The following is a 27,391-nucleotide window of genomic DNA, read 5'->3' as shown; positions in this document are numbered from 1 at the left end:
AAATATATACCGAACAAGAGGTCCCAGGACTGAGCCTTGTGGGACGCCACTTGTAACTGGTTTGGAGTCTGACATGGCTCCAGCAATTCTAACCATGTGGGTTCTGTCCTTGAGCCAGTTTGCAACCCACCTAGTGACATAGGGGTTTATATTTAAGCTGGTGAGCTTATCTATAATGCCAGAGTGGGGTATTGTATCGAAGGCTTTTGCGAGGTCCAGGTAGGCTGTGTGGACCACCTTCCCCTCGTCAATGGCCTTGGTGACTGTTTCAAAGAAATCAACCAGGTTTAAGAGGCAGGATCTGCCCTTAACAAAGCCATACTGGGTAGGATCCAGTGTCTGTAGGTCCCCAATATCTTTATTTATGAGGTCCATGATGATCCTTTCCATTCTATATATATATATGCCCATTCTTTGCCTGATAAGGTGTTCTGCTGTCTCTAGATTCTTGAATTAACAAAAGAAAAGGTATTCTCATTTGCAGCTCTAAAGACTGCCTGGGACTCTCAGTTAAGAGCTGATGGTGTGAAGGTGATGTGTCACAGGTGGCTGTTTTCTTTATTTTCCATATTATCTTTAGTTGAACTTGTTCCACATGAGACACTACTCACCCTGAATACATAAAAATGAATGCAATTTGTCTCTACAAAATTTGGTGTATAGAGACAGGAGTGTGGCAATTTGCTTTGTGTAACTTAAGAATGTTACTCTGCAGTATGATATTACACAGCCCACATGATTAGACTCTTGCATCATTAAAAAAATAGCTTGCTATGGATAATAGTCTGTGAGGAAGCCTGTCTCAGAAGCTGTATCCTTTTCAAAACCATGAGCCTTCTTGATTTTGTAAAATAGCTGCATATTTAAAAGATGCAGTTTACAACACTGAAATTGCCTTCCTATATTTTTATATCGCAGGAAGTGAATTGTTTCATTATGTTGTGATTAATTACAGACACGTACCTAAATCATTTGAGCTATACCTTTGTGGCCATAGTGAGCTGTCTCGTCCAGGCATTACAGTCCCGTAAAACAGTGGTGTCTTTTTTCCCCTTCACTAACGCATTTTCTTTTCAAAGCAGGTCACATGCTAATCTTGCTAACTATATACATACAGCCTTGATTATTTTTCTTTTTCTGGTAGCCCTCATAGGTATACGTGACACAAGTTCTCTTCCTCTATAAACTGATATTTTTTTTATTTTCAGATTTATTTCTTATATCAGCTTAGGTATTAGAGTGACACAACAGTGTATATTCTTTACTGCAGCTAAATTCATCAGGCAGAACATGGTCACTTTAATCACAATTCTGTTTATGTACATTTATTGTGCGGAAGATTAGACATTGCTTCGATAAACTGTGTACATTATGTTAAGGAACTTTGTTTAACGGGAAATGTTTCTTTGGATATCCATTGTATAGCTTTTTGAAATGTCAGTGCTTGCTGTTAAGTTGTTTGCTAAAGAGAAGTGACAGGATGGATTTCAACAAATAGAACTACATTGGATATTATTTCTGTAGAAGCAAAGAAGCAAAGACAAAACTATCATTATGTCCTGCAAATTTATTCAGACATTTTGCTAGATAACAAACCATGGAGTGTTTTGTTTGCTAGGCTGTTAGAACAAAAAAAGTGTCAAAACTGCATGACTAGTAGCGAACATTGTAAGGACAAATAAGTAGAGCAGTCGTATGCTTTTAAATTGCTTTTATGAATAGCATTTCATCAAATATACAGAAATTTATTGGACATGGGAATGTAAGACATAAGTAGACAGGAAACCTTCCTGAATAGTAGCTGTCATTTAGATGGCGTTCTCTGCTTAACATACAAGGCCATGTCAAACCCAGAGCTGTTGGATATGCTACACTTAAAGAAATCCCAATCCCTCAGAGCCACACGCTCCAGGGATCTAAACCTTGTCATGACAATAAACAAAACATGCTGGAGGGATAGGTTCCTGACCCAGAGACTCCCCAGACTCTGGAATAGGCTGCCCATACATGTCAAGCAGAGCGCCTCTTTGGCCCTCTTCAAAAGGAACCTTGCCGATTGGATGGGAGAAAGGAAATTTACCCCGGGGATCACGTCAGTCGCCCTGCTAGACAGGGGTCCAGGGAAGTAAATAGTGTGGGAAGAAATAGCCAGGGGATTGTTATGGCTAGGCTTGTATAGGCCCTAGGGCCAATAGCCTAGTTACCAACCTATGAACCTAAAAGGAAAGTTTATTACTTGATGTAACAATCCACTAAGAATTGTGAATTGTGATGAAAAATATTCCAAAAGAACCACCAGAGATGAGGACCGGGTGATTTTGTAATTTATGTGTAAAAGATAGACATTTAGTCTGCCATATTTAACTTCACTTTTGTGATTTTGAAGATGTTGCTCTCCTGTTTTGTACAAGTAAACCTGTTTGCCACAATCGTCTCCAAGGATTTAGTCTGCCATATTTAACTTCACTTTTGTGATTTTGAAGATGTTGCTCTCCTGTTTTGTACAAGTAAACCTGTTTGCCACAATCGTCTCCAAGGATTTTATTTGATGAACCCCAGTCGTATACAATTGCAAGTTTTTTTTCATTCTAAAAGTAAATTTTATATCCAGATTTTTTCTATGCGAGTTTTGTAATGTTGTTCTTAATCCTAAACTTCTTTTGAGGGAAATAAAAATGGAATAAGACACATCAAGGACAAAGGAAGAAAAGCTGATCCAGTTAAAGGATAAAAAAATGAGCTGAAAAAATACCTTATAAACTGTGAAACAAAAAATGATGTAAGACTACTTGCAAAACTAAATATGGATTCGGAAATACTAGACTGTTGATCTGCGAGAATCTTAAAATGCCTAGCCTTTCATTCTCATGGTCGTTTAGCTCTTATATTTTGCATCCAAATAACTCAGAGATGGTCTGAACATGGATATGCTTGGACATTTACATATTTTCGCTGTCCAAGAGGGACAGGGTGCTAAACTTGGGATGACTTTGCGGTTACCCATCCATTTGTTCAAAGTACATTTGAATAGAGTAATAGAAGTACTTTTCTTTGTGTGGATTTTTAGATGGTTCTATACAATCAGTATTATCTGTGATATAAACCTGCCCTTCCAACATGATCTTTTTATTTTGCAAAAGACTGAGATCCCCTGAATGGGTGTTTGATAACTTTAGACTTATGAATGCGTACTGGGTCTAACAGAATTGGGTCTGTTGGAGAGAGCTTTCCTGTAAGCAGTTTGTACAATACTGAGAAGAAGGGCAAGACTCTGAGATGGTCTGCCTAGTTTTATGATTTAGGCCCTTGTTTTATTGAGAAAGTGTTGTGGTTGTTCCAGGTGAAGGAAAATATGATGTGTCAGACAAAGTTAGATATGAAACAAATGACATTTTTTATTTTTTTTTAATTTCTCCAAATCTTTTGGGTTTCTAATACCATGACAGAATAGACCCCATTCCCAAGTCAAGTACAATGAAAGTTCATGAAATTAGTATTGTTTCAGTCTTTATCCGACAGAAGTGCTCTTTGCAGCACCTGGAGTGTGTCCAGTAATGACTCCTTCTGCAATTCGTATGGGTTTACATGTATTGGTAACGTATCTAAATATGATTGTAGATTCTTTTTTATATGACCCATTGCTCCTACTACTGTTGGAACTGTCTGGGTATCTTTCTTCCACATTGCCCACGTTTCTGCCTTCAGATCCTGATATTTTGACTTTGTGTCTCTCTGTATGCAAGGCACTGTAGTCACTGGGTGTGGTGATTTCAATGATCAGTGCTGCTTTTGTCTTCTTTTCATGGACCACTACATCTGGTTTTCTATCATCTATCTTTTGAACCGTTTGGTAGTGGGTGATCCCATATGATGTAAACTTCATCATTTTCTGTGATGCTTTGTTGCTCATGTTTCCAGTGTTTTTCAGCCACTTCAGTACCATAATGCTTGCACAATTCCCAGTGCAACAGTCTTGCCACATTATTACGCCTTTCAGTATACAGTCCTTCTGCCATTAGTATGTCACAGCCAGCAATGAGGTATGCGACTGTTTCCATTTCTGTTTTACAAAACCTACATTTGTCTGTTTCTCCCACATGTTCAGTGGGCTTTGTAAACCAGCGTGTACGTAGCCCACTATCTTGGACCGACAATATTAACCTTTCATCCCTTGGTTTGAATTTGCCTCTTCCTAATCATTCCTGATCAACATGAGGTTCTTCCGGAAGTTTTCTATACTTGCAATTATATTTATGTATTTTCCATATTTCTTGCCTTCTCATCTGGTCCTTCATATATTCGTTCTTTTGTTTTTTGGCATATTCAGTTGCTGCCTGATTTTTATCTACTTCTGGTTTGATTTCCATTCCTGCTTGACACTGATATGCTTCTGCTGGATTAAGCAGAGAACTCATCTTAGATTTATTCTCCTCATGTTTCAAAACTTTCACTATGTGTGGGTCTTGTGAGGTCAGCAGATGTGTGTGGAGTCCTATGATTGCAGATCTACACATGTAATCAGTTTCATGGAGGTCCATCCCTCCTTCGGAATGGGGAATATATATAATTGTGGTATGCACTGATTTTTATAAATCATTTGGTGAGCATGAAGCATCCTTCTTGTTTTCCTGTCTAAAACATTATCAGACAATTTTCACATTATGCACAATGTGTTTATGATCAAACAGATTTTATAGTATAGCATCACAAATGACACCATTCAGGCATCAGCTTGAAAATCAGGTGTCATGTTTATTGTGACATGTTTATCAAAATTAGTTTTTATGACTACCTTAGGAAACAAGTAGTGAATGTTGCTTAATGAAATCCAAGCTATAACAAATCAGACTTCAGATGTGTAAATGTTTAATGATTAATGACAATGAAATTTGAGAAATGACAGAATACTAAAAGGTTATTACAGATTTTGCCAAGAGAGATGACATGATGTTAATACATGTCAAGATAAACAGGGGGAAATGCAAGTTGCAAATAGGTTTGTAGAAATACATTGAAAGCACTAGGGAGTGTAATACTATCTGTTGATATACAGCAAGCTAATGGTGATTAAATCCTGACCATTTGAGCATAAAGTTAAATACACATATATTTCTAAAGTTAGATCAGGTAAATGAGAGCTGTGTATATATTCAGTGAGAGAAGGGAAAATGAGTGAGATTTAAATGGTGCATTATCATTCTGGATAATAAATATGAGATTAGAGATCATTTAAGTGTACTTCAGCAAGCTGTAGATTTTTCAGAAGCCAAAGAATCTAATAGCTAACAAGAGACATGGCTAATCAATCTATTTACAGGTTGGGGAAGGAAACTTGTAAAAGTGCTCTTGGCTGTAACATTTATAATTCTAACCATGCTATACTTTATGTTGAGGACCTTGATAATGATAAATTAGTGATGATCATAGACTGTATATGCATATAAATGCATAGAGTTAATGGTAGCACTCAATCCAGTCGATAGACTTCTGACTTGGTGTTTATTTTTCCTTCATCTCCAGCCTATCCCATTGAATGAGGATGATCAGATGGCTACATGATGCAGGTCTGACTCAGATCTCCTAAAATTTAATTCATGATAACTAGGATCAAAAATTAGGGAGAATTGTTAAGTGGGGGTGCTAAAACAAGTGTTAGGATGGATTTCTTCAGGCAGGATTATTTCAGGGATTACTTTTATGCAAGCTAAGACAAAAAATTGAATTGAGCTTTGTAAAATTATTTTAGACATCATGCTTGATAAGGAAGCATAGCCATGCTTTGTTTGCTAGGCTCCAGTGTGAACAAAATATATTATCATTTTTTTTATGAATATGAAATGTGTTAGAAACTTTTTGGGGATGAAAAATAGACCTGTGTTATGCTTTGATTTTGGTTCTATAAGTATACTATTCCCAAGCATACAAACAATTACTGAATGTAGGAATGTAAGAAGTACTTCTCATGAAACGAGAAGCCTTCCAGAATAGTAGCTGTCATGTGGATAACAAAAGGAAAGTTTATTGCATGATGTAACAGTCCATTAAGAAGTATGATTTGTAACTGGAAAATATTCCAAAAGAACCTGCTAAGCTGAGGAACTGTTGATTTTCTACTTCGTATATGTGTATATAAGATGGCCATTAATCTACCATATTTAAAGTCACTTTTGTGATTCTTGAGATGCTGCTTTCTTCTTCTGTACAAATAAACCTGTTTGCTACAACATGACTGTCTCCAAGGGTCTTATTTAAGATGGGTTATAGTCAAATTTTTCACTTGTGATAGTTTCATTACTGTATGAAATCTGTAGTGTCCCACATATGTTCAGCAAAGTTCTATAAAAAGTCTAGAAATAACATGTCTCATGCAGTTTGTATGGCCCATCCTACATTACAAATACATTTTGGCTGGTCACTGGAAACCATATGCCTTGTTTGAACCATTCTTAAAACCAGTCAAACACCAATGTATTTAGCATACCTTAAATGGTGTTGAGATATTAATATCATTTTTAATTTTTCCCAGTCTTTTGGGTAATATGATGGGAATGGACCCCATTCCCAAGTCAAAATATGATTAAAGTTCATGAAATTAGTATTGTTTCAATCTTTGATGTTAGCCAGAAGAACTCTTTGCAGCACCTGCAATGTGCCCAGTAATGACTCCTTTTGCAATTTGTATGGAATTACATGGATCAGTAATGTAGGAATGTAAATTCTCTTTTATAAGACTCATTGCTCCTACTACTATTGGAACTCTTTTGGGTATCCTTCTAACACATTGCCCTTGTTTCTGCCTGCAAATCCTGGTATTTTATGACTTTGTGTCTCTCTCTGTACGTAAGACACTAGTCACTGGGCATATCAATTTCATGATCAGCGCTACTTTTGTCTTTTCATGGACTACTATGTTCTGGTTTTCTCGCATCTATTTTTTTAACTATTGGTAATGTGTGATCCCATGTGATATAGACTTCATTTTCTATAATGCTTTGTGGCTCATGTTTCCAGTGTTTTTCATCTACTTCAGTATTATAATGTTTGCACAATCCCCAGTGCAGTAGTCTTGCAGTTCTTCTCCCATTAGTATATCACAACCAGCAACAAGATGTTGCTTCTTCTCTTCTTCATTTTTCTTTTGAAACCTTCTTGCTAATCCTGACTTTTTGTAATGCTTTTTACTGAACAATAATTTTTTTTTATAGTATGTTCCTTAGATACTTCATGTATATTTATTTTTTGTTTATTTCATGTTACTAAATGATAATTCATTTTGTACTTAATTATGTACTCTGTAAATTGTCCCATTGAAATTTAGTATGTGTGGAGCTTTTCTCCTCGGGCCTCTACTGAAAATGGACATATATCCAGCTAGACTAGCCCGGTTAACAAATGTAAAATAAAATAAAATGTGTGACTGTTTCCAATTCTGTTTTGCAGACCCGTACAATGGACTTTGTAAATCAACATCTACGTAGTCTGCTGTCTTGGGCCGTCAGTATTAACCTTTGGTCTTTTGATTTAAATTCACCTGTCCTTAACCATTCCTGTCTTCAATCCTGATCAACATGAAGTTGTTCCAAGAGTTTTCTATACTTGCATCTATATTCATTTTTCACATTTCTTGCCTTCTCATCTGACGTTATATTCTTTCTTTTGTTTGTTAACACAATTGGTTGCTGCCCAGTTTTTAACTACTTCTGGTTTGATTTCCATTTCCGCTTGAGACTGGTATGCTTCTGCTTATCTAAGCAGGGAGGTCATCTTAGACTTATTCTCCTCATATTTCAAAATTTTCACTAAGTTTGGGTCTTTTGAGGCCAGCAGCTATATATGCAGCCCCCACGGTTACAGATCTATACTTGTAATAAGTTTCGAAGAGGCCCATACCTCCTTCAGAATGAGGAGTATATAGTCTTGGTATACACTGATTTTTATAAATCATTTGATGACCATGAGTTATCCTTCTTTTTTTCCTGTCCAACCTATTGAAGACCTTTTGTGGCCAGTCAATCACTCTGTAAGTTATGACAGGAAGAGCAAATTGGTTTATAGCTTGGACTTTGTTCCTAGCTGTCAAACGCTGCTTTCAGTATTAATTTTAGTCTTCTGAAATAGTCCTTACCAAGTGTTATTTACATTTGTTCATGTTTTCCCATGAGAATTCTATTTTAATAAAATACATACCCTCAAGGTAGTTACAAATTGCCAACTTGAACAGTACAGTCAAACTAGATCAAGTAATTGTATTGCTAGTAGTTTAAAGCTGTGTATTGGCATGTAAACATAACTCGTGTAAGTAGAACATATGCAATTAACGATAGCACAGTTTCCCTTTACTTATACCATACAGCAGACTTGTGTACCATCCAGTAACCTGACTGGGAAACTTAAGGCACATAATCTTCTATTTTTTTTGCAGCTGTATATTGATTAGAATATATTTATACATATCTGTAGGAGCATGTATGGATTCCCTGCAAAGACAAGATAAAATGATCACTTTTTTTTTTTTTTTTTTTTTAAGTAGTTGTACTAATCAACGGAAATGTGTAATTTATAAAAAGGTATCTACTGGACATGTGACTGTATGCAGTGGGATGAGGAACTAAAATTCTAGTTTTAATTTAGATGGTCTTGTTTAATTTTTTGATGATGATATTATGTGGATGCATAACTTGTCCCCCAACATGCCCCTCCCCCCGACACACACATGTACACTGTGACAACAGGAAATATGTCTGCATGCAGAAGGATGAAAGAATAAAATTTTAATTTTAATTTAGATAGTCTTTTTAACTTTTTGATGTTGATATCATAAGCATACATAATCTCATACCCAGAGGTACACATGCACACACACAGCAACAGACACATGGTCTTACAACATGTATTATAATATTACTCCACCAATTTAATATTTCATTTTCCTTTCTACTTAGTACTTCTTTCAGAGAAAGAATTTCATATGGCTGCAAAACGGAATGATGTATCAAAAATGGAAGACTTGATAAGGAAAGGTGTTAACATCAAAGCCAAAAATTGTGTAAGTAAAAGTATTATTTTTTCTTTCTTATTTTATTTTTTTTTTGTGCTCTAATATTTAAAACCACTTATCTGAGATGGCCTAATGTTTATTATTAGATCATTGCTAAAGTAGCCTTAAATAGTATAGAACATCCTGGACCAGGCTAGTCAACTAGCTTTCCAAAGCTTTAAGGTTTCTTCCAAGCACTCTTACCCCTGGTATGCATGAGAGATGCACCAGTGGATAGGGTGCCAAATGCATCAGAACTTTCTTACCACTAGACAATGTTCTTGCTCTGCTCTGCAGAGTTTTGGTGATGGGTTGGTTTGCATGTCATCAAAGCCTGGCAGATAGGATCAAAGGTTGGCAGTAGCCTAGCTAGGGTGAGACAAAGGGGGCAGCAACCCCAGGAGCACAGTATTTGGTGATTTTTGTGAGGAAAAGTGTACTACTTATGCATTATGTTGTGAGGGACTAGGGCAAGTGGATTTTTACCTCAGTAACTAACTTCTTCATTAGAAGATATCACCAACTCTTTTGGCACTGTTCTCCACCTGAGAGACTCTGTTCATCGCTAGGACATGGGCCAGGGTCCCTCTTAAGCTGTTATTCATTCCCAAGGCTGAAAAAAGAAAACAACTCTTGGACAGTCTTCATTCCAGCTTTCTTCTTGCCCCAGCCACTGTTAAGTGACTCTGCTGTAACCATCAGTTGTTCCTGGTCCCTCTGATTTTGCTCCTTGAGGTGATACTGTGGTACAGGAGTCGGGCATGTCCTTTGAGATATGCAGTTGGATTTGCCAGGAAAGGAAAAACTACTCTTGCAGGCTTCATGGAAGACACACTGAGGAGCTTCTTCCTTTGGGTAGGGTGCATCTGTTAAACTGCCCTTATTCTCGAGAGTCTTATAGAAAAAGAAATCACAAGTCCAGACATTTTTCCTCCTCACAACAGATAGCTAACTGGATTTGGAAACAGGATTGTTGAGAGCATTTCAGTCATTCCGTGATGATTATCCTCCTCAGATAAAGAGGAAAATAATTCATTCCCTGTCAAATTTCATTTCCCAGTCTGAGGGACAGGATTTGGACTGGGACTATTTCTTATTTTCCCTCACTAGAAAGTGGAGATTATGATTCTGAAGAGAATGTTTCCTTGGATTTTTCTTCAGTGAAAATAAATGTATATATCTGAATCTCATCAGATATTATGGTTTATTACACGTGGATTTTTCTCAACCTACAGTTCCTCCTGTTTTGCCAGCCTTACAGGAAGTCTTTTTGGCAGCTGGCACTTTTCCTGACATTCAGCCATCTGCTCCTAAAGTGTTCCAGTCTAACAAGTTTCTTTTTTTTTCTCTTCTCAGGGCAGCTATTGCAGTAATTTCTTTGTCAGAATCTACTCCTACCAAACTTCTTTCAGCTGCCAGCCTTACACCTTTGGATACATTGGGAATGTTTTGTATAACATTGGTAAAGATTATTTTTCCACAATGCCCTTCAGAATTGTAAATTATCAGGCACAAATATCTAAGTTTTTATTTTCTTCTCTGATAATGTAATGAGTTTAATTGTTGATCCTCCCCCTTCAGTTATTAAGGCTTCTGTGTTTTCTCTAGTATTTGCTGTGTCTTAGGTATTCAGATGTCTTTGAGATATATTTATGATATTGTTAATGTTTCCAGTGCTGTTGTCACTGACTCCATTTTAAGAAGATTTGTTTGATTACAGTCACAAAATCTGCCAGAGGTTGTTAAAACTGAAATTATGAATGCTGGTCTGGATGAGGTGTCATTTGTTCCTTCCTATACAGAATCCTTAAATGTTTTGATGAAAGGGAAAATTAATTCAGGGGATTACCCAGATTTTCAACCCTCCTTTCCAAAATACAATAAGAGCTTTTTCCAGTTCAGGTTTCTCTTTTAGAAAGTAAAACTGTGCACAAGGTTTAATATCCAAAAAAGAAGAATGGAAAATCTGCTCAGTACAAGTGTCAACCTAAAAACGGACTTTATTATATGACCGCTCTGGATTTCCCTGTTCCCACCATAGCAACAGTAGCAACACTCTATGCCAGTGTTCAGGTCTTCACTATCTTTTGTGCCACCAAAAGCTTCAGACGTTTAGGTTTTGTGAATCCTTCTAGAGGATTATAATTGGTAGTGGGGAGTCCCTTTGTTCTTTTCAAGAACTTCCTCCACAGTCTGTCAAACTGGCCTGTTCTCTCATGTCCTTGAATAAGATGTTGTCTCATGGGGTAATAGAATTGGTTCTCCAAAATCAAATGGGGAAAAGATTTTATTTTCGAGTTTTTTTGGTGCCAAAGAAGGAAGGAACCATGAGACCCGTCCTAGATCTTACTTTTGTAAACCTTCACATCACAGTTCAAAATGGTTTCTCTGTAGTCTCTCTTAACCTTCTTCACTCCTTTCTGTTTTCTGGTAACTTTGGTTTTAAAAGATGCTTACCATCATAGTCCAATTAACAATTTCATATGCATTTTGCATTTCTGGTTATGATCTGCATTATCTACAGCCCTGGTTGTATTCACAAAGTGGCTGTCTCCTGTAATAGCTCATAAAAGGTTGTAGAACATTCACATTTTCTCTTATTTAGACAATTGCCTAATTTTTGCAAAAATTTCACACCTTATCATGAAACTTTAGCTTGGGTATTTTTGCTATTTCTCAGCCTGGTGTTTCAGGTGAGCACAGAATTATCTTGTTTCTTTTCACAAAGCATTGTTTCTAGGGTGTCTTCTAGATACCACACTTATGTTGGCTTTCCTTTTTCAAGACAAAACCAGATGTTGGCATCGCCCGAGGATATCTCAGAATTCTGTTGATGACCTCAACTATTCTCGTAATCCCCTAGGTTAGACTTAATTTGAGAAAGATTCAATGGTTTATCAAGTCAGTTTGGACTCAATACAGTCACTGATATTTACTCCTACTTCCTCTTTTGTAACCACTTTTAGTTTTGAGCCATATTTTTCCAGAGCTGTGCTCCTGCATTCTTGCTTACCTTTTCTCATTGTTTTGCTGATCTGTGGGGTTGGGGTAAACTTTGGACTTTGCATTTTAAAGTGCATTTTTTACTCTTATCACCTGTAGTCAGGTCAAGGGGATACTGAACTAATTCACCTACTAAAATTGTGTCCTAAAGCAGCAAACAAGACTTTCAACTACTGGCACAGAGGCCTTTTAAACTGCATTGTTCCTTTTATTTATTTCTGAGCAGATTTGTGGCTCTTTACATTTAGTCAGTGATTGATTTTTTTTCCTACTCTGTCTCTTTGGCATGTTTTTAACCTGCTTTGTTCGTCCTCACTAATGTTTGGGCTCACTCTGCTCTCCTACCATATCCCCAATTCCCACCCACCCCCCTCTTACTCTAGGTATATATTTCCATAGCACCATCCACATATTTCTCAAACCAATACCATCAGGTCCCTCCAAAAGAAAAACAATTGATATAAATATTCCCAGTAATAACATCCACTCTAGTTTATCACCCTAGACTTTATCTCAAACTGTGTAATCCTTGCCCCCTTTAACTATCAAGTTACAACTAACCCAGTACCCTCCTAACATTTTTCTAATCCTAATTTACAAGAAAGATAAACTCAAGTTAAATAATATGCTTGCAACTCAGATTGTTTTATTATTCCTCCTCACTCTACTAGCCTTCATCACCAATTATCAAATCACCTCCTTCAAATACTTAGGAGTTCAACCAATCATCACAAAGAATATCGACTTCTTCCCAGCCTATCTTTCTCACTAACACCCTATCTACACAAACAAACCATATCTGATTTATTTATTTACAAATATCTCAATGCTAATTATACAAATTTGCAATCAAATACCTAACCAAGACCAAAATATAACTGCCCACACTCTTCCCCTCTGTAAAATATTAATTCAAAAATTTTGCAGAGATCTTCACCCCATCCATTTTCCCACTGTTCATAAAACCATCACTTACATATAAATAAAAAACAGAATCCAGACTTAGTAAACATGAGTGTAAGAAATATGTGCAGTAAAATCCAAGACATATATGCCGACCTTGCCACATATACTCCTGATGTAGTCGTAGCTGCTGAAACCTGGCTAAAAAAAGAAATAAAGGATAATAAGATCACCTCCGCAGGATACAACATAGTCAGACCAACAAAACAAGTGTGCAGATGGTGTAGCAATCTATAAAAATTCCCTAACCATCACCTTACTTCCACAGGAAATACTCACATTCAATAATGCTGAACTAATAACCTTCTAAAAATCAAGATTAGGAAAGCTATGTTTAACAGCAATGTATATGCTACCAGATAATAACATTGATGCCACTGAAAGTGTCCAGTATTGGATATCACAATAAATTAACCACAAAACTGTAATACTTGGAGACTTATGTGTAGACTGGCAACTCATAAATTCCACCTCCCCTACTGAATCCGTTGACTTGTACAACTTCAGACAGTTAATAAACACACCTACTAAAATCATCAAAACTTCAGGGAGACACTCAGCATTAGACTGGATTCTTACAAACAAACCAGACAAACTGACAAAAGTAGGCTGCTTCTCAGATAGCATAAGCGACCACATACCAACAAATACCATTAGAACTCACCATAACCTAGATAAACATATCTATAATCAAATACAAAATGCAACCAATTTCAGAAAATATATTTCCAATGTAAAGCTAAAACAATATAACCAGAATGTACTTGGAACAATGCCAGTAATTACTGCAGTAGAACACTTTTAATAACATATTCTTACAGACTTTAAATAATCTAGCACCAGTACAAAATAAGAGTAAAGTCCCACCCTGCAACATGGCTGACAAAAGAAACAAAAAAAAAAATTGAGGGCAAGAACTGAGTGCCCCTGCTATTCTTTGCCCAACCACCCTTTTAAAAGCTCTGAGAGTATTCTCAAAAATTAGTATTAAAACCTTGACTACAACAAGCATAGTAAATTTTTATCTACACTTACCGCAGTTGTAGATGTTTGAGTAGATCAGTGTTGCAGTACTCTTTCCCATCCTCCTTCCCCTCTCCTTTCCTCTGTATGTTTTCCTTTCGTTGGGGGTGAGTTTTGCCGTCATATATCATCTCCATACCCTTTCCTTTCTTCCCTCCTTCCCTTTAGTCCAGGTTCCTAATTTATACTCAGAATTGTTGGGAAGGTTTTGCTGTACCTCAGGATCATTGGACTCCTTAGTTTTGACAAGAAAAATCTGAAGATGTCACCACTGATGCTTACTTTATGCCCTGACATCTAGATGTCATCTGCATGGGCATCTGATGGCTGAGGAATGGTGAAAAGAAAAAACACATCCAGTAGAATAATCCACAAAGACACAATGTTGCCCTTATGAAAGGAAACACATAGGAACAAAGTAAGTGAACAATAATGTATTCTTCCACAGCTTCTAGTACCTTGGCCTTTCGCCTTCAAGGAATGATACTAAAATAAAATCACTTCCTTTTATACTCCAGGTAACACCAATTAATCATTCAACAATTCAATTATTAAATAATTAATTAATTAAACAGTTAACTCATTAATTATCAAGGCAACCCAAACAAACTATACCCAGAATCAAATATATATATAAATACGTATTCATACAATAAACATTGATATTAGTTCTACAAAGTGATGTTACTATCCAAATTCATACCACACAGAAACAGTGTATGAAAATTAATAATCATTCTACATTCAAGTTTATTGACTTCCCTTTTAAAATTATTTACCTTTGCTGAGGGTCGTGCTAGAATGCTAAAACAAACAAACTGCTAGCTGACCCGTCATGTTTATGAACAAAATGGCTGGCTATCGGACTTTCTAATCTCTGTCTCCTTGTGTAGCCCAAGTGCTCCAAAATTCACCCTTTCACCCTCCTGGCTGTCTGACCTATGTGCCAGCATGTGCAACTACAACACACCCAATGATATAAATTAAAACACAAGAATTGCAACTGTAAAATTCCTTAGCCAAATACAATTTCATATTGATTTTACATTCATTCAAATTCCTGCCATGATTAAATACAGAACAGTTCCCACAAGTGCCCACCAGACCCCCCATTGTTGCCTTAAAAGTATTTTTGTTCAGTAACTCCTTAAGATTGCTATACATGCCATATGAAAACGTAATATGTTTAGGAAACAGAAACCCAACAGAGCCAACCTCACAAAGAATACTCCACATCTGTTTAACAATTCTGTCCAAAATAGGAGAGGATTTGGAGTATCATGTCACAAAGTACAGCCGATAAGGGCATTCAGAATGTTCTATAATTACCATTCGATTAATCCCATGATGACCATCATCCTGAGCCCTGTGTCTCGTCCTTTGTAAAATGCTGTCTGCATACCCTCGGACTAGCAAACGTTCATGAACCTCATTCAGGTATCTATCTCTAAATTGCACCTCAGAAGTATTATTCAAAATTCTTTTGAATTCTCCATATGGTAGTGATTCAATTAAATGGGGGGATGGATGCTACTCGCATGCAAAAAGCTGTTAACAGCAGTAGGCTTCCTGAAGGATTTATGCTGAACCCTTAAGCTACTGTCAGCATAAAATTCAACATCCAAGAATGATATGCTATCCACCCTAATATCCCAGGTAAATTTCAAACCGTGGGGGTTCTCATTAAGTGTTTGCATAAACCCCATAAATTTATTCTGATCTCCCTTACAGATGAAAATGAAATCATCAATGTATTTTGTGTAATATATAACATTATTCTCAAAATATTCATGCAACATCATGAACTGTCTCTCAAAGTCCCTCATGTATATTATGGTATATGAGGGTTGCAAAAGTTGCACCCATAGCTGTGCCCTTCCTTTGTAAATAAAAATGATCCTTCCATCTAAAATAATTATGAGTTAAGCAAAACTCCAAAAGAACCAAAAGAAATGATGACCTGGGTCCTTCTCCTAAGACTCTGGCTACAGCTTCCATGCCCTGTCTTTTTTCTGTATTAGTATACAAGGCGCTTACAACCACCGTTGCCCAAAAATAATCAGATTTCCACTCTAGGTTGCACAGATTTGTGCAAAAATCACCAGTATTCTTAACATGGGAAGGAATCATGGTCAAATATTTCTTGAGATGCAAGTCCAAAAGAAGGTTGACATGTTCTAAAAAAGAGCCCACACCAGAAATAATCGGTCTCCAGGTGGATTGTTTAAGCTCTTATACAGCTCAGCAAGCTCCTGCCTGGTGCCCTGCAGAGTTCTACAGCAGCAGAGAGACAAAAGAGAGACTTTGGAGTGATTAAGTATTATTTTTCTGCATGTTCTTGCTGCCTTTAGCTAATTCCACCTAAAACGCAGATTTTCTAGAGTTTCTGTGATTTAAAAAGCTTGTTTCAGCTACATATTGTACTTATTTTACTGCCTGCACTTTAACAAAGTCATTTTTGTGTTTAAATTAACTGTTTAACTGTTGTAGGCTATACACTCAAGTGTGATAGCCATTTCTGTGCATTTACATTTTTTTTTTATTGTATCTGCTTTATTTTCGGAAAGAAAAACAAAAAATATACTTGTTATCCCACCTTTCTAAGCTAGTTTAGTCCAGTTTTCAGGTTAGTGCTGAATTCAGGGCTGTGTTACAAGTCTCTGTGTTTGCCCATAACTTACTTGGATAGAAGGAAGTTTCTCTGTTCAATGTGAGAGAGGGAGCTTTGAGCAGCCTATCTGTCCCTGGAGGAGTGGCTTCAGCCCAGAAATTAGTAGTTTATTGGCCATTTTGGGCTAATTTCTATCTCTTTCATTTCCCTGCTATAAAACCCGCATTTGCATGGTTTTGCATGCTAGGCAGCGCTGGTTAGCTAGGGTATAACTACTTCTGGCTCCACAAAGTCTTCTCTTCAATTTTTCCCTTGGAACTATACAAACTTTCACCTTAAGCACTCAAATCATTCAGTTCTTATCCCGGCACTTGCCCAAAACTCATAGGAAGCACTAATAAACCTTAGCACTAGACCCCCCCCCCCTACACTGTAGAGAAGGACAAGGCTCTCTATTTGACCTTACCAGCCAATCAGTAAAACAGTTCACTGTACCTATCCAGGCATGTCCAAAGGGCAATTTCAGGTGTACTCTCCAGTCCAACTGGTGAATCTGGGCATTTTGAGGCAATGTTACAACTGCCTCATGTACACAGACAACCCTCTCCTCCTTCCACCAAACACTAATACATGCGAGAGATGCAGTTATACAGCCAAATTGGAGGCTAAGCTCTCTCAACCCAAGACTGGACCAGGCAGTCAAGAGGAGAAGGGAATTACTTGCATCACACCAGTCTCACATAGACCTATGAAACCAGCACTGGCAAAAAACACACATAAATACACAAAAACATATTCAGAGGCTCTAAATAAAAATCTGCAAAAGCAACAGAGACCTCCAAAGCAGACATCCAAGCAACCTCCACCCCCAACACAAACCATGAAACACATACTTCACAAAACCAGTGTGCCACACAATCACAGTCCTCAAGGCAAAATAACATACCCATCACACTAGTAATAGGTGACTCTATAGTCAAGCACACTGACGTCCCACTCACTAGGCTGAACAAGGAGAAGATTACTGTTAGTTGCCTGTCGGGTGCCAGGATCCGCCACATAATACAAGCATTCAAGTCACTCCAGAACAAGTACAAATATGACTCTGTCATTGTCCATGTTGGTGTGAATGACCTGAGCCGTACCTCCCTGGACTACATGAAAAGAGACATGGAGGAGCTCCCTGATCACATAGCCCAGGCCGGTATGACCCCGAGTAGCATCCTGCCCTCACCAAGAATGATACCATGGCATAGAGAATAAATTATCAGTTTCAACAATTGGCTAAGCTTCTGGTGTCATTCAAAGGGGATCCAGTGTCTGTCAGCCTGGAATGACATGTTCGACAAGCCACGCTGCTTTGCTAGAGACTGCTTGCACCTGTCACCCTTAGGCTTTCGAATACTGGCCAAGGCTCGTGCCACCCCCATAGTGCCTTTTTTAGGCAAGGCTCAAAAGACAAACCCACCCCCGAAAATAGCACAAGTAGCAAAAAACTGAGGGTAATGCTGCTCAATGCCAGATGTCTAAACCTCAAAATGCATGCACTCGAGGCACTCCTCAGTATGGAGAAAATTGATATATGTGCAGTAACAGAAATCTGGTTTAAGGCTGCAGAGAGCACCCCAACACTACCAGGCTACAACTCATACCATACATTTCGGCCACAAAACCCGGACCAAAATACAAAAGGCGGGGGAGTATCCATATTCATCAAGGATACCCACATCTCCAGGTTAGTGGCACAGCACGATGCTTCAGAGATCATCCACGTGCAACTAACAACGGGCAAAACTGCTGTTCAAATTGTAGCTTGCTACAGATCACCCAACATGTCTCAGGACCCCCACTCCGCATTCCTGGAAACACTGGGAAACATTAAGGTCCTACCAAACACTCTGATATTGGGTGATTTCAATTACCCAAACATTAACTGGGAGAACTACTCAAGTACGAACTCCCTTGCCCAACATTTTTTTGAATTTATAAACTCAAACACCCTGAATAAAATGGTCAACACCCCCACCAGAGGTGACAGCGTATTGGACCTGGTTATCACCAACATGGGCGACTGGTGTTCCACACCGAAGGTCAACACCTCGCTGGTTAGCTCTGACCATAAACTAATCACTCTGGATATCCACATTCCACCCGGGTCAAAGAAATCACCATGAAAAACTTTTCAAAAGCAAACTTCACGTTACTTAAGACCGAGGTGGGAAGTTTCAAAGACCCCATGCTAAAGGATAACTCTGTCCAAGCTGCAAAATCCTTTAATAATGCACTCTATGGGCACCTACAACAATGCATGGATTGTGCTATCCCAAACAAAACCAAGACTCACTCCTCCAAGAAAAGGAAACCAGTCTGGTGGACCCCTGCCATAAACAAGCTATACAATAGAAGGAGGAAACTAGTACAGAAAAGAGTAAAATCCCAAGAAGGGAAGACATCCCTGATCAGTATCAGCAAGAAACTACGTTCCCTCATAAAATCATCCAAGGTTAGCTTCGAAAGAAAAATTGCCATGGACTCCAAAGATAACCACAAGGCATTCTTTAGCTATGTCAAGAATCTAAGTGGCAATTCTCAGATCTGCTCGGAGTTGGTGCAGAATGGCACAAAATACACTGAACCGACCAATATAGCCAACATTCTGGCAGACAGGTTCAGTGCAAACTTCACCCCCCCCCTCACCCCCAAAAGAGCCCATAACTATACCAGAAGAATGTAGTGCCCCTGAAATCACAGACACTCAGGTTAAAACAGCCCTCTCCAAAGTCAAAAACACATCATCAGTGGGACCGGACGGTGTCCCAGGCTGCATCGTACACGAGCTCAAAGATGAATTAACCCCTCATGTAAACACACTGTTTAAACTCAGCCTCTCCACAGACTACATGCCCACAGAGTGGCGCACAGCAACGGTTATTCCACTCCACAAAGGTGGAGCCACAGCGGACCCCGGGAGCTATCGCCCTATAAGCCTGATTAGCTTGGTCTGCAAAGCTATGGAGTGCATCATCATGGATCTCTAACAGAGACATTGGAAACCTCCAAACACTGGACCCTACCCAGTTCGGCTTTAAGGGCAGATCATGTCTCATAAACCTGATGGACTTCTTTGAGACAGTTGCCAAGGTTATAGACGAGGGAAAGGTGGTCCACACAGCCTACCTAGACTTCGCAAAGGCATTTGACACCATTCCCTACTCAGGTATTATAGACAAGCTCACCAGCCTGAACATTAACCCCTACGTTATGAGATGGGTTGCCAACTGGCTCATGGACACAACCCACATGGTAAGAGTTGCATGAGCTAGGTCTGACTCTAAACTGGTTACAAGTGGCATTCCCCAGGGCTCAGTCCTAGGACCTCTCCTGTTCGGTATATACTTCTCATAGGTACAGGCAAGCACAGGAGGACTATGGCTGACCAAGTTCGCAGATGACTGTAAACTAGGGGCTATAATTGGCTCTCTGGCTGACACAGACATCCTCCAAAAGGGTCTCACTGAGACAGATACCTGGTGTCATAACCATGGCCTCAAGCTAAATGCCAAAAAGTGCATAGTCATCCCCTTAGGAAAAAGCAAAGTACCCACAAACTGCCACATAGGTGGTAGCCCCCTATATACGGAAGACGTAATAAGGGATCTGGGGACCCAAGTAGATAGTAACCTCTCCTTTGATAATCACATTGCCACAGTGGTTAGAAAATCCTTCTATGTGGCTCACCTAATCACAAAAGGGTTTGCATCCAGATCGAAAGAGGTCATTGGGCCCCTCTGTGCATCACTCATCAGACCCATCATAGAGTACAATGCCCCATTTAGGATGTACCTTACAAGACACCTGCAACAACTGGAAAGACCAGAGAAGTTCCTCACCAAGAGGATCACTGGCCTCAAGCAGATTCCCTATGCAGCTCAACTGAAGAAACTCCAGCTGTACTCTGTTGCATACCGCCTACTCAGAGGTGATCTCTGCCTGTCATACAAGGCTATGTCCAACCCAGAATTCATGTACATGCTCCACCTAAAGAAAACCATATCCCCTCGAGCCACACGTTCCAGGGATCTAAACCTCACCACAACAATAAACAGGACATGCTGGAGGGATAGATTCCTGTCCCAGAGACTTCCCATTGCTCTGGAACAAGATTCCAATCTACATTAGGCAGAGCTCTTCGCTAACTCTCTTCAAGAAAAACCTTGATCAGTGGATGGGAAACAGAAAGTTTGCCCCAGGGATCACTTCAGTAGCTCTGCTGGACAGAGGCACAGGGAACTAATCTAAGGGGGCGGCGAAAGCCAACACATTCCGGCTAGGCTTATAAATGCCTTCAGGCAGATAGCCTAGTACCTACCTATGAACTTTTGGGATAGCGTACAAATAGGGATCTCTGGGTTCTTTAATAATTAATTTACTCATATCCTTGGGTTTCAAAAAAAAATCAACCTCTCTTCTCATTCCAAAATCTCACCCAACTCTTCTGTAAAGATCTTAACAGGATTGTGGAGTAACTTGCTGTAATTATTACCTTCAAACAGAATCTGTTGGACCATTTCATCATATTGAATTCTATCCATCACTATCCAGTTACCCCCTTTATCAGCAGGTTTAAAAACCACTTTATCCAAATTGGAATGCAGTCCATGTAATGCCAGCCGTTCATTTGTACTAAGATTGTAAGAATCAAAATGTTTCAAGAAAGGACCAAATTTTCATTCATCCATGTTATGTACAGTGTTCTCAAATATATTAATGGCATTGGTGAACTTAGGAGGAATGCACATGTGATCAGAAGGTAAATCAGGCAAAGCCAACCCCCCCACACTGGTTCATTTCTTACAATGGTAGAATCATAACTTGCATCAACACACAAATCATTTTCATTTTCATCCTCGGAACATTGAAAAAACATTTCCATATCATATACATTCATATTCAGCAATCCGTCATCATCATCATCAACCATCCCCCCATTATATGAATCATTGATTTGTGAGCTTTTCTGCTCATGAAAAAACACTCTTAAATTGAGTTTGCAACAAAATCACTTGACATCAAGTATAATGTCAGCTAAGGATGAAATTCTGGTAGAAACAAACGTAGCCCCTCTCAAAAGTACATTTTCTGCAACTGTAGAAATTATTAAACTGAATAAATTAATAATTTTGAGTTCCTGAGCCAAAGTATTATCAATGACATAAACTGAACTATTCTGTAAGTCACTATCCGTCACATTATTTCGTTCAGCAAAAACAACATTACGTCTTATTTCTGCATTGTCTCCCCTTTCTTTTTTTAAGGCTGCACTTGCGTCTGCTGAAACGGCTGCTGTGTTCTCGGTGTATTCTTCTGATATTCAAATGTATCCTCAGAGCTTATCTCCTCAAAAGAAACACTGTTCCTGCTGCTGCTGGCTTCCATGAAAGACAGGGAAGAATCACGAGAGTTCCTTGCTATATGCCTTCCTGGCTTCGGCTTATATGTACGGCCTCTGCGTTGCCAGGAATAAGCCATGTTGTTCTTGAAATCTCTGATATCTATAAGCAATTTCTTCCGCTTCCTTTCTAATACACTGGACTCAATTTTCTGCACATTATTATTAACCTTGTCAAAAAGTTTTTGATACTTTAACTGGGAGAATTGTAAGAAGTTTGTTCTGTAACTCAGCGATCTCCCCCTGCAATTTTTCCAAACTTCTAGTATTCCTTTTGACAAGGATCAGTAACCAAGCCAATGTACATTCAAGGGAAGCTTGTCTCCAATCCGCTGATAGGTCTTCCTCCTCCTCCTCCTCTGTGAAGTCCCCAGCTGGCAAATGATTAATGCGGAGACTCCTGGGAGTAATATTAAGTGAAAGATATTTTTCCAGAAGCTTGAGATCATAGAAAACAGTCACCTCTTTACACATTAACTGATCCTACAACTGAAAACTCTCTGCTTCCCCATTCTCATTAACTGAAAACCAAGGATCCACACTAGCCATTATGTGGTCAGGTTCACAAACCAAATCAGCAAATAAAGTCCCAGAAAAAGTGCCTGAAGCTTTCTTAGTTCCCATATTCGTGAAGAGCAAGAAACATTCAAGAAAAAACACATCCAGTAGAATAATCCACAAAAACACAATGTTGCCCTCACGAAAGGAAAACATACAGGAACAAAGTGAACAATAGTTCATTCAATAGTTCATTCTTCCACAGCTTCTGGTACTAAGACCTTTCTCCTTCAAGGAATCATACTACAGTAAAATCACTTTCTTTTATACTCCAGGTATCACCAATTAAACATTCAACAATTTCAATTATTAAATAATTAATTAATGAAATAGTTAATTCATTAATTATATATATTAATTGTGTTTTTGTGGAATGGTGAAAAGACTGGTATTCTGGCCAGCCTCAGGAGCCTGTACAGTAGGAAGACCAAGAATTAGTACTGCAGCATTGATCAACTCGTATAACTACAGTTATGGTAAGTGGTGAGACAACTGTACTTTCCCTTTTCTTTTGAAAATGGCCAAGAGCAATTACCACAGGCTGTCTCACAAGAATAGAATTACACAGGATAGGGGAATTTGTTGCACTCTAATGTGCATCTTCAGTTGACTGCCTTTATGATAGAATTGTAATATCTTTTAGTCACCTTTTTTTCTGAGGGCTTGTATCAGGTGTCAAGAGTTAAAGAAGCCTGCTACTAGAAAATCATGTATTGGCATGTGGAAAAGATTTTATATTTGGTACCAAACCAAGAACCAGTATCCTTCAGTCTCTTGTGGCTCTTCAGTATTTGTTTGAGTTATTTTCCTTTGGATTTTCTTTTTATTCTGTCAAAAGGTCTCACTGTCAGACATTTCTTCTTGTTTGTCCCTGTATTCCCTCTCCCATTTTACCCTACCTCTTGTGAAATAGTTTTGAAAGGGGTGTTACATATCCACTCACCTATAAGACAAGTAGGCCCTGCTTGGGATCTTAATTTTGTTTTAGAAAAACGTACACTGTTTCCTTTTGAACCTGCTCATGATGCTGGTTTGATGTTTTTATGTGTGAAATCAGTGTTATAAGTTGCTCTGACATCTGCAAGAGGAGTATCTGAGTTTCAAGCTCTTAGGGTGAGTCCGCCTTGCCACATTTTTCAAGGATAGGATAACACTGAACAAATCATTTCTTTATACCCAAGTTCGTTTTGGACCTTAGATTAAGCCAGGCTGTTCATCTCCCCATTTTCATTCCAGAGTCCAATAAAAATAATGGAAACATTTTTCACTCTATGAATGTCTGTAGGGAACTCTGGTACTGTATTGACAGAACAAAATCCTTCAGGGCTTTTTTAATCAACTCTTTGTTTTTTATGAAGGCAAGAGGAAAGGACAACCAATGTCTAAGCAAACAGTTTATTTGACCTTACCTCCAAAGCCACCAGAGACACTGTATATAGGGTACAAAGTTCCAAAGAGATGTTGACTGTGATCTATGTCTTAGTGGTTCATCAACAAGCAGGGAAGTATAAGTTGTACCCTATATACAGACTTTCTGTGATGGCTTGGGAGGTAGCTGTTAAGCCTGTGTAACCCTTCAAGGTTCATAAATTCCTTCAGAGAAAAACATAGTGGCAGACAAACTGAGTAGGACCAGGACAGATCCTCACAATTGGAAAGTGAATTATGGGGTCTTCCAGTCACCGATCCAGCTGTGAGGGACTCCACAAGTATATCTGTTTGCCTCCTTTCAAAACCAGTATCTCAACAAATTCTGCTTCAGGACTTCTTGCAAGCAGTCCTGGAAAACGGATATTTTCACATTCTCATGGACAGGAATGTTCCTTTATTCATTTCCACTCCTTTCACTGATATCCAAGGTAATTCTGAAGTTTCTGAAGGACTCTACAGAACTAATTGTGGTCACCTCCTTTTGGCCCAGGCAACATTGATTCTCCCTTCTTATGGAATTGGCCAAGGACAATTACCACAAGCTTCTTCGCAGATTGGATCTACTCAAACAAGATAGGTGGAATTTGATGCACTTAAACATCTTCATTTAACTGCCTGTATGATTCATTTCTAAATTCTTTTAGACATTTCTTTCATGAGGACAACAAGCAGGTGCTAATGGAGGCAAGAAAATGTGCTACTAGAAAATCTTACATTGGCAAGTGGAAGAGATTATTTAGTTGATGCCTAGCTAATAGCTAGTGCACTACAATGTACTATGTATCACTGGTGCTCAAATATTTGTGTGAGTTGCTAACCCCTGTCCTATAGTACTCCTATATCAATGTACATCTTGTGGCCATTTCAGCATGTCTGCCCGTGGGCCATCCACTTTATTCAACATTTTCCAAGATGGCTGCAGCCGGAGTAACAGCATAATTTCAGATCTTCCAGTGTGAGAACAGAAACTTAGAAAAGAGAACCAGTGAACTTGACTTTTTGGGTAAATTTCAGTAACTGGCTAGTAAGTGCACTGAAAAAAGGAAAATGCACCAAGCTAACACACTATGAACATTTATTCAGAAACAAAAACAAAAAATGGATGAGCGCTTTCACAACATAAAGTTGCTTCATCAGACGACAGTTAAAAGCCTACACACTGTTTAAATAACCAAATATCCCTTACTCAATTAACTAATTAAGACTTACAAGCTGTATGGAATCAGAATCAAATGAAGCTTGTCATAGTAACTCCTACAATAGAAGGTTTGCTATACATATTATAATATAAAAAGTATACAAATTTACAATAATAAAACATCAATGTAAAAACATACAGTATGAAATATACTGTATAAAAACACACATATATATATATATATATATATATATATATATATATATTTTTTTTTTTAAAACACAAACAGTATAGTAAAGTATATGAAAAATATTAACCATATAAAGAGCTGAAGGCATCTTGAGTACCTTATAAAAAACAATCTTAAAATCAGTGCATAAGTGGTCTAGCCTTTAGAAAGGGGACTAATGTAGTCACAGCATTCAAACCAGGAAACTTCTCAGCATTAAGCTTCAATATCCATTTTTGCTCGTGCCCCTCTGTAATTTTTTATATATCACCACCCCTAGGGTTCCTATAAATATGTTGCAAAACTAAAAATTTGAAAGAATGAGAACGATCATTAGACATAACATGACAAGCCAATGCATTGGACTGTTTGCAATTGGTAATATCTCTCACATGTTCTAAAATACGATCCTTTACCATTCTATTTGTTTTGCCTACATAATAAGCATGACATTGTTAACTGGCTAGTAAGTGCACTGCCTTGATGCCAGCAAAAAAAAATTCGGAGAACCTGAAAGAAAATCAAACAAAAAAGATGACAAGAAATCACTGACTGGGAAGAGTTCTGCAGCTCTTCAGAAAAAGCAGCGCAAGCTGCAAGGCATGACTTCTAGTAACCTAGAGGAAAAAAAAAGTCAAATGTGCTTGGAGCTAATTAAAATAACTGAAAAACTGAAGGAGTATATCAACTCAAATAACAAAAGGCTGGAAAAAATGGAAGAAGCTTTAGACAGGTATTCATATTACATGACAAAACTGCAAAAATCAGAGGCTGAAATGAAGAAAAGGCTGGCTGAATATGATACTGCTCAAGAAGAGATGTTTCAAAAAATAATAGAATTAGAGGAGCGAGCATGTAGGGAAAATCTGAGATTTTCTGCTGTACCAGAGAAGCTGGAAGGAACAGACTGTATTAATGTCATGAAAGCACAAATAAGAAATTGGACTGGTATTCTCAGAATATTCTTTTCTTGAGGGTCAAAATATTTTTTTATACAGAACACGCTAAGAAGAAATTACAAAAGTTTGTCCAACAAAATGAGATATGAAATAGAAGGATATTCTGCTTAGGTTCATAGGTAGGTATTAGGCTATTGGCCCTAGGGCCTATATAAGCCTAGCCAAAAGGTACCCTGGCTTTCGCCACCCAAGAAAATTATTTTCCTGTCCCATTGTCGAGCAGAGCCACAGAAATGATCCCCGGGGTTAATTTCCTATCTCCCATCCAATCATCAAGATTTTTCTTGAATAGTGCTAATAAGGAGCTTTGTTTGATATAGATAGGTAGTTTTTTCCAGAGTATGGGAAGTCTCTGGGACAGGACTCTATCCCTCCAGCATGTTCTGTTTATTGTGGTGACAAGGTTTAGGTCCCTAGAGCGTGTAGCTCATAGGGATTGGGATTTCTTTAAGTGGAGCATGTTCAAAAGCTCTGGGTTTGACATAGCTTTGTGTGTTAGGCAGAGATCGCCTCTGAGTAGGTGATATGCGATGGAGTAAAGCTGCAGTTTTTTGAGACTGTCTGCGTAGGGCATCTGTTTGAGGCTGGTAATCCTCTTTGTGAGGTATTTCTGTGGCCTTTCCAGTTGTTGTCGATGTCTTGTGAGGTACATAACAAAATGGGCATTGTACTCTATAATGGGTTTAATGAGTGACGAGTAGAGGGGAACAATTACCTCTTTTTTTCCTGGATGAGAAACCTTTTGTGATGAGGTGTGCCACGTAGAAGGATTTCCTGACTACTGTGGCAATGTGATTATCAAAGGAGAGGCTACTGTCCACCTGTGTCCAAGGTCTCTTATCACACTTTCGGTGTTAAGTAGACTACCACCTATGTTCATGGTTCATGGGTACAGAGTTTTTACCAAAAGGGATGACAATGCATTTTTTGGCATTGAGCTTGAGGCCATGGCTTTGACACCAGGCATCTGTCTCAGTGAGGCCCTTTTGT

At 38.4% G+C, this 27,391-nt stretch overlaps 1 protein-coding gene across 2 annotated transcripts in view; it reads left to right on the top strand.

Moving 5' to 3' along the window:
- The window catches only part of ANKDD1A (ankyrin repeat and death domain containing 1A), a 1,318,298-nt gene that overhangs the window by 292,190 nt on the left and 998,717 nt on the right, over positions 1-27,391 (top strand). The window contains exon 2 of one of the 2 annotated variants that reach the window (XM_044078677.1): positions 8,943-9,046. The exons of the other annotated variant lie outside the window; for it this stretch is intronic. Coding sequence (XP_043934612.1) covers positions 8,943-9,046 — 104 coding nt within the window. The remainder of the gene's footprint in view (positions 1-8,942; positions 9,047-27,391) is intronic. 2 annotated transcript variants of the gene reach the window in all.

The sequence above is a fragment of the Protopterus annectens genome, chromosome 7.part1 (genome assembly GCF_019279795.1).
Source record: "Protopterus annectens isolate FY-2018-M chromosome 7.part1, PAN1.0, whole genome shotgun sequence".
NCBI lineage: Eukaryota > Metazoa > Chordata > Ceratodontiformes > Protopteridae > Protopterus > Protopterus annectens.
Note: the sequence above shows the minus strand (reverse complement) of the source record. Positions and strands in the feature narration are given on the sequence as shown.